Genomic DNA, 8,471 nt, shown 5'->3' on the forward strand with positions numbered 1-8,471 from the left:
GGCCATTATTACAGCAGCGATGACGAGATGTAAGGAGGAAGATTTAAGAGAGATTGGTAGTTGAAGAGGACACAAAAAGCCCCTACACACCTCTGAGCTGCCCCGCTTCAAGCTCCTACATCATATCATCTGTGTTTCAGTTTCAGAACCAGGTTTATTGCCACGGGTTTCACATGTAAGGAATTTGCCATGTGTTTGTGCATAACAATTCATATCGCAAAGAGAAAAGAAAGTTCTGAAACTGTCATGATCCAGAGTTTGTGTGTCTTATTTTGAAGTCCCTGTCTCTCTTGTCATCCGTTTCCCTGGATTTCCTGTCCCTGTGATTGTCTGCCCTGTTCCTGATCGTTTCCTCCTGTGTGATTGTGATTGCTAGCCACGCTCTCATTGTGTCCACCTGTGTCTCGTTCCCCGGTGTCCAATCACCGTCCCAGTGTATTTAAACCCTGTTTGTCTCTTTCCCCAGAGACGGTTTGTACTGTTTAGTTCATGTTGGACCTGTTTTGAGTAAACTAACATTTTCTGTGGAACGTTGTTGGCGTTTGGGTCCATCTCTCTCGGGCTATGACAGCCATCCTGACAGAAACAATCAGCACATACATACAATAACAATACAGTGTTGTCTTAATGTGTTTTGCTTTCATGTTTCTGATTAATGGGATGACTCACCTGAACCTGTCATTTCATACACATCTTTCTTTGTCAGGGTTTTTATTACTTTGCACTTCATAGCTGTAATCTGCTGTTTCATAGTAAATCTATTACATAAAAAAGCATGTTAATAAATGCAAATATGTAAGGTAACCATTAAACTGCAAAATAATCTGATGAATTAATTATTTGTTAAAACTCTCTTGTAGCTGTGTCTACAGTGTATGAATGTGACATGAAAACTGTCTGAGTACCTTAAAAAGTGCTATACAAATGAAGTGTATTATTAATACCATCCGTTTTTATTTCACAAACTATTTTCTTTCAGCTATGAAAAGTAAGACTATATTTATTATGCAGGTTACAACTACCAAAATGCCTAAATCCTGTGTTAAGTTCTTCCAAATTAAAAAATTTGGATTTAAGTATGTAAGACAGGGGTGGGCAAACTTTTTGACCTGCGGGCCACAATCGGTTCTAAAATGTGACAGAGGGGCCGGGCCAGGAGCATTTGGACACGCAATGTAATTTATTAAACCTGGAGATTGTGTCTGTTTTTTATACATTTCAATTTAAGGTGCAAAGTTAAAGTAATCAACATTTACTGGAAAGAGATCAATGGAATCACTTTCAACATTCAAAACAAATTATTACCCAACGAAATACTCAAGCTCAATAATTTCTAATAGTTTTAAACCCCGCAAAATAATGGATGGATTGTCCTGAGAGAGACTGTATTAAATATCCTGCCTGCAGCAGAAACTAGAAAGGGGTCTTTAAAGTGAAGGCGATGTGCGGCGTCATCTGGTCAGCATGTGCATGAACCCCGTCACAAACAGACTGACAGCGCTTTACTCGAGAAAATATGACCCTAAAGCTGACAATTGAAGTTCGATTTTTAAAAATTATTCATATCTCTTCTGAAAACACACCTTTACTCATGTGGACCAACTGTTTTGGTGTTTGAAATTGGTTTACCAAAGGTCATAGGTTCACAAAAGCAGTGAAATATCTGAATACAATGCTAGATACATGTAATTGCACCCGTCCATCCTGGAGAGGGATCCTCCTCTGTTCTCTCCTGAAGGTTTCTTCCCTTTTTCCCCCTGAAGGGTTATTTAGTTGTTCCTGATCCGATGTGAGGTCAAAGGTCAGGGATGTCTATATGTACAGATTGTAAAGCACTGAGACAAATTTTTAATTTGTGAAATTGGGCTCGACAAATAAACTGAATTGAATTGAATTAAATAAATGAGGAAAACCAAATTTTGTATTAACGTTTTTTTAGTAAAAATGATGTGGTCTGTCACACATTCACCAAAATGATAAAGATGGGACTGAGAAATGACTTCATATTGCAGATAAAGTTTCATGGGGTGTGTGCAAATAAAAAATGACCATTACATATTTATTTTATAAATATGTATTGTACATAAAAATTAAAAAAATTATACATTATATACATGTTGAGAAATAGAAAACAGAACACAACTATTGACAGACTATTTACAATATGGCTTCACTATAATAACATCATGTCATCGTGTCACGAGTCCTCTCTGCTGGCCGGGCAGGTGGAGCTGCAGGTGGAGCTGCAGGCGCTGGTGAATCCTCTCTGTAAAATACAAGACTAGTCAGCACCGCGCACAAGTTACAGACACCGGGACGGACACCGTGACACGTAACGTGTGGTAAAGACTCTTACCCGGTCCAAGTCGCTCTCTTCTGGCTGCGTGTTCCTCCTCGTGGCTCTGCAGCTCCTCCGGAGGTTCCGCGCTGCTCGCCAAAATCACTGCGGCTGTTTCTAAATGAGCCTCACCTGTGTGGTGGGCGGGTCCTTTGTGATTTACTGAGTGTTCATTGGTTGTTTTTTTCGCAAAATGTTGACAGACAAACGGATTGACAAATCATGGTGAAGGGTTTTGTGTGACGAGTACTTTCCGCGCCAACGCACACCGGAAGTAAACAAAGTCGCGATTTGGACAAGTTCGGCGGGCCGGATTAAAAAGCCTAACGGGCCGGATGTGGCCCGCGGGCCGTAGTTTGTCCATGTCTGATGTAAGGCGACCTTTGTTTCTCTTTTCCAAACATATCTTAAACTGATTTAATATCAAACCAAAGTGTTGTACTTGGCTGCAAATAATTTCCAATTTAATTAATTAAATTAAAATGTTGGCAGAAAGCACTTCCCCGAGCAGTTAACGCACAAAGTACACGCTCCTGTCTGGAGGGAGAACACTCTCTGCCCAGCCCGCTTCAAAACACTGGTTCTGGCGTACCGTGCTCTAAACGGATCGGGCCCCGTCTACATCCGGGATATGGTCACACCGTACACCCCGGCACGTTCGCTCCGCTCGGCAACAGCCAACCGACTTGTGCCTCCTGCACCTCGAGCTAACCACTCTACATCCAGACTGTTTTCTGTCCTGGCTCCTCAGTGGTGGAACGAGCTCCCCACTGACATCAGTACAGCAGAAAGTCTCTACATCTTCCGCCTGAGACTGAAAACACATCTTTTCCGACTACATCTGGATTAAAACACAGATTTGCATTTCAGTGGCACTGGGATGGCACTTATTGTGGTGCTTTTGTGGTTCGACTGAGTTGAGGAAGTGTTGCTTCCTGTGTTCTTGTAGTTCTTGGTTTGAACTCTAGGTTGAAATGCACTTATTGTAAGTCGCTTTGGATAAAAGCGTCTGCTAAATGACATGTAATGTAATGTAATGTTATTGGACAGTGTTTCACTCCTGGATGTCCTCTTGAAGCTTTGGAAACGTCATGACGTCACTGCATGCAAAATATGGCACTAGCAGGGAGAATGAGAGAGGGATGTAGGTCACTGACGGGCTCAGAGCTTTCCAACAGGTGGAGGACCCGGTAAGGTAAGTCAGACACACATGATCATTTGTAGTTTTGTATTTCCATGTGTCATTTGAAGAATGCTTAGCAATATTGCTGACAGAACTGTAAACAAACTAATTCCTCCAAACAAATTCCAAACATTTCCCTGTTTTGTACAAGCACATGAAGTAGAGTCTCTACCTACGCTCACACACGGGACTCGAAGATGGACTTGACCGATGATGACCACATGGAGGGGACGGAGCGCAAGCGAACTATGGTTAACGACTGTTCTGCCATACTGTCAGATGAGATGCACCAACATATGACAATCAGTGAAAAGCCTTCCAGCAGCTGCAAGAGGATCCGAGTGAGATCCAGGCCCAGACTGAAGTCCACAAAAAGTTTCCCACCGTACAGTCAGTGTATAGGTGGACTCGGAGAGGGCGAGGAGGGGGACAATGAGCTCAACTCAGAATCGAGTAACGTGCCGAGGGACAACACAAATGAGGTCGCTGAAGGCACAGAAAGGAAAGAGGACTTTGAATTGAACGCAAAATGTGCAAGGGATGAGGTGAAGGCAAAATGGAAGAACAGGAGGAAGGAGAGACTCTGGGGGAGCCATGAAGATGCTTCAGACGGTTGGGAGAGGGCGAGGTGCAGCGGGAAAAGAAGCGGAGAAGAGAGTGGAAGAGAGAGGGAGTGTGGGCTGCCCCCTAACAGCGAGAGGAAACACTTGAGAGGAAGAAACTCCAGTTTTGAGATGGACATGAAAGAAGAAGAGGATGAAGAGAGGAAGAGGTCTCCTGTTGCAGCAGCAGAGATAGAGAAGGAGGAGAGAGGGGAGAACCTGGAGGGGGGGGTTGAAGTGGCAGAGGAGTTGACAGGGATGAGAAAGATCTCCTCAACACATCAGTGGTCCACACCGCACCCAATCCTCTCCAAGCTTTTGCAATCCTCCTCCACCTCCTCCACCTCCTCCGTCAACTTCTCCTCAGCGGAGAGCGACGAGGTCTTCAGTGAAGGAGAAGATGTTGGCTCAAGGAGGAGGGCATTTAGGAAGGTGAGATCGGATGGATGCAGTTAAAAAATACATTTGTAATGGCATCTCGCCTGTGCACCTGGCTGCTCTGGCTTTCCACAGAAGAGGCGTACTAATACTATATTTCTTAATTGTTCTTTAGTCCAGCTCGATTTGCATTGGCTTGAAACATTTGAATGCGTTTGCATACATAACAGCTTCTGCTGCCGATATGAAAGTATACGGGCGCAGACAGTGAGGAGGGGAGGGAGTAGACTTTCCATAAGCCTGTAAGGACTGAATAAATAACATAGCGGTCAAATGATAATCATACCATTTATGAGAAATACACATCTTCAAAGAATTTCATCTTTGTGACCAAAATATCAACATTTGCAAACACTTGACATTTTAAGTATTAAGTCTTAGATATAACAGACATTTCCCTTAAACTAAACGTGTCATTTTGTAACAATGAGCATGGTCAGTATGGTCAGCTTGTTTTCACTTTTTTTTCTTTCATACCCGTCTCGGGCGGCGGTTTTGTGTATATACAAAACAGATCTTAACTGTCGAGGTACGGCAAACAGTATCTTGATCTCACAGTAGGCAAAGCACAGATGTGAATAGAAAATGAATAATGGCTGGATTTCATTTCGCTGCTTCAGTTTCCTTTCATTGTCAATGCCGCCTCATTCTCACAACGTCATGGCTTGATGGGACTCTTAGATAAAACAGAGCCAATGGTTTGTGTTATTATTAGTTATTAACGTCTCAGCTTTTCCTGCTCTGACAAGTCAAAAATATCTGCTACGAAAAAGTCCTGTTTAAGGCCTGAAAATTTGTTTAGCAGACAATAAAAAAATCACAGAGGACCCCCTCGACAGGTGAAGCTAGTACTTTTGAGCATTGGCCTCCATAAGGAGGTGGTTGTGTCACCACTGTCACTCCACAGCAACAAGACCAGAGTTCAACCCCCACTTGCTCGCAGGGGCTTTTTCACTTGCAGGCACACGTTCAGGTTTAGGTACATTTAAGATCAGCCTGCAGGTTCTCTGTATGCTCTTCAAGAACTCTACTGCACACTGGGATGGGCTCCACAACCACTCCATCTGGCATGCATTAACATCATCTGCTCTTCTTGTGTGCCTCAGTTCCGCACCTGGAAATCCTACCTGACCGTGATGCACTGGTCGATGCGGAGGCAGAGCTCCTGGGTCCAGCTGGCTGGACATCAAGGCATGTTCATCCAAAACAGACTCGGCAACTACGATCACTACAACGCTCAAATTAACTACATTCACTTCTATTCTATCTCTACACTCCTGCCTGCTGGATATAGAGCTCACATACGTTCATAATACTGCTGTTACAACATTTTATCTGCAGAAAGTCCAACTTCTTACAAACTAAGAAACAGTTGTTGTTTGATAGTCTTTGTATTAGTTTGACCACCACACACACTGAGCTTATTTAACGTATTTAGAACACATTTTATTTGCACTTTATAAGGGCCTTCTTGTTTTATTACCCATGTTAGCTAATCATTCTACCTGCCTCACTGCTGCCAGGCACCTTCCAGCTGAGTGAGGGAGGTGAGGTGTTGAAACTGTACAGTGAAGTAGAGGCAAAGTGTCTGGACTGCCTGATGAGAGACCCGCTGAGACCCTTTGTCCCTCAATACCACGGCTTGGTCACCAAGGGGGACCACTGCTACATCCGCCTGGAGGACTTGCTGAGCGGCCTGAGGAAACCGGTCATCATGGACTGCAAGATGGGAGTCAGGTAGCTTTGAGAGAAATTGTTTCTTTCTCCCAGAGCTATACATTAACTAACATTGTAGAAAAGAGTGGGGTTATGACGAGGAGGGGCCGAGTTTGTAAAATAAGTGTGGTTACGTACACCATGAGTTTCCTTCTCAGGACATACCAGGAAGAAGAGCTGATCAAAGGCCGGAATAAAGCTACCCTGCGGCGTGACATGTACCAGAAGATGGTGGAAATAGACCCGTCCGCTCTATCGGCGGAGGAACATGAACAGGGAGGGGTGACCAAGTGTCGATACCTCCAGTGGAGGGATACCAACAGTTCTACGTCCACACTGGGCTTCAGGATAGAAGGTGTCATGGTAGGATTGAAGGCCAATAAAATCACAGCCCAACTCAAAACACCTATCTATCTGATTAATTCTCATCAAGTTCTCAAATGTGCCATGTCTGTGCTGTTGTGTTGCTTCTCTGTGAGTTAGATGGAGGACGGAAGTGTCCAACGGGACTTCAGGAAAATTCGGACTCTAGCTCAGGTCACGGAGGCGTTCCTCTTCTCCACCGGGAGACAGCTGGAAATCCTGGTCAGTTCTATGCGCTATGAAAACACTAGTTTCACCACTTTTACTGTAGAAAGTATGTCCTAAATCTTATAATAATTAGCAAAAGACAAACCTAGAATAAAGTCATGGAATCAATTAAAGAAAGATAACGACTAAACGTGCTGAAAACAGACGCAAACTGAAAGCTAATGAAAATGTAGTGTTTCAAGTAGTTTCCTTCTGGGAGAAGTGAAAACATGATTGAACCATATTCAGCTTCAATACATAATCAATGCACTGATGCCTGCTGTGCATATCTGAAGACAGTTAAAGTATACCTTAACACAATAGCCGTAAAAAGTTTTAAATTAAGACTGAACAAAAGACTAAACATACAACAACGCTGACAAATGACTGAAAACCGAAGAAATCTTGCTCCTGGCTTCCTGTCGTTTCTTTATCTGGTTTCCACTCTGTTTATTATTCTCCCTCTGATGCGTGGACTCATTGTTGCTGCTAAACCACAACTCTACAGAAAGCCTACCACTCCAGGCTCCTGGCACTGAGGGATGCACTGAAGAACTCATTATTTTTCAGAACCCATGAGGTTAGTTTACATAGAGACAGATCTGTTCATGTTACATTCTGCTTTCAATCATATTCAAACCATCTTTTTGCTGATATTATTATCTGTACTTTTGACCTGATCAGGTGATTGGCAGCTCGCTTCTCTTTGTCCACGACCACAGCAGCCAGGCCAGCGTGTGGATGATAGACTTTGCGAAGACGACACCGGTGCCCGACGCGAGCCCGCTCAGACACAACATCCCGTGGGCTGAGGGGAGCAGAGAGGACGGCTACCTCATCGGGCTGACCTCCCTCATCACTTCTCTGAGCCGGGCCATCAGTGTGGCCTCTTGGCAGCAGGAGGGCAGCTGTGGAGAAGAAAAGACTGATGCATGAGACTCTCTTCATGTACAACACTCAGTGGACAAAACGACTGCTGTTACACTCTGAACTGTTTCCTCATCGCATTCACTAGAAGGGACCACAGGAGAGGATTTGTTTGTGAGAAATCCGTCTTCATAGGCTGAGAAAAAGGAACGGTATAAATTAGCTAAAAACCGAGGTAAAGAGATGTGGTGACCCTGAAATTGTCCATCTGGCATATGCTTCCTGTAAGTGGAGACAGTGTTTTATTATAAAGAACCTTTCTTTGTTACTAGTCCCTTTTTATTTCATGAAGGACCACAAACTAAATGGTGATGATGGTGGTGTTGTGGAAACACCTTCAGCTGGGCCAAGATGACTTCAGGTCCTCCAAGACAAAAATGTTTTCCAATAATCCAGACACTCTTTTCAAAGTCAAAGAAATACACTAGATCAATTCAACCTATTGTTACATTCACTGGGGTTTTCACTTTAAACCCAATAATCCAGCTCCTGTTGAAGAGATAAAGTTCCATCTACAGTATTTTCACACATCTGGTAATTGTCAATAGTTCCAAGCCTTTGTGAAACCACGTAACTTTCGGAGTTTGCCTTAGAGTTTTTTTTAAACATTAGCCCAAGTGGCCTTGCACTTGTATTATCCGGATTCAGATAGAGTGAATGGACTTGTGCAGCAACTGTTCCTCTTCACACATTCGCT

General features: G+C 43.5%; 1 protein-coding gene across 2 annotated transcripts; it reads left to right on the top strand.

The window, feature by feature from the left end:
• The first annotated feature begins 3,728 nt into the window (after positions 1-3,728).
• Positions 3,729-8,070, top strand: si:ch73-22a13.3 (inositol-trisphosphate 3-kinase B). 2 transcript variants are annotated; one of them, XM_056439706.1, is made up of 7 exons: positions 3,729-4,555; positions 5,668-5,752; positions 6,085-6,298; positions 6,436-6,640; positions 6,761-6,862; positions 7,356-7,427; positions 7,532-8,070. In XM_056439706.1, the coding sequence occupies exons 1-7, from the start codon at positions 3,743-3,745 to the stop codon at positions 7,781-7,783; spliced, it is 1,743 nt and encodes a 580-aa protein (XP_056295681.1). In that variant the 5' UTR covers positions 3,729-3,742; the 3' UTR covers positions 7,784-8,070. The 2 variants fall into 2 exon arrangements, with proteins under 2 accessions (XP_056295681.1, XP_056295682.1); XM_056439707.1 differs by having other exon boundaries at positions 7,570-7,736.
• The last annotated feature ends 401 nt before the right edge of the window (positions 8,071-8,471 follow it).

The sequence above is a fragment of the Pseudoliparis swirei genome, chromosome 19, assembly GCF_029220125.1.
Source record: "Pseudoliparis swirei isolate HS2019 ecotype Mariana Trench chromosome 19, NWPU_hadal_v1, whole genome shotgun sequence".
NCBI lineage: Eukaryota > Metazoa > Chordata > Actinopteri > Perciformes > Liparidae > Pseudoliparis > Pseudoliparis swirei.

What these genes read in the sequence shown, in the direction of transcription:
- si:ch73-22a13.3 (XM_056439706.1), top strand. Translation starts at nt 3,743, where the DNA reads ATGGAGGGGACGGAGCGCAAGCGAACTATGGTTAACGACTGTTCTGCC. An exon ending in GACTGCAAGATGGGAGTCAG is followed by an intron (nt 6,299 to 6,435) that starts GTAGCTTTGAGA and finishes TTTCCTTCTCAG; the next exon opens with GACATACCAGGAAGAAGAGC. An exon ending in TATTTTTCAGAACCCATGAG is followed by an intron (nt 7,428 to 7,531) that starts GTTAGTTTACAT and finishes TGACCTGATCAG; the next exon opens with GTGATTGGCAGCTCGCTTCT.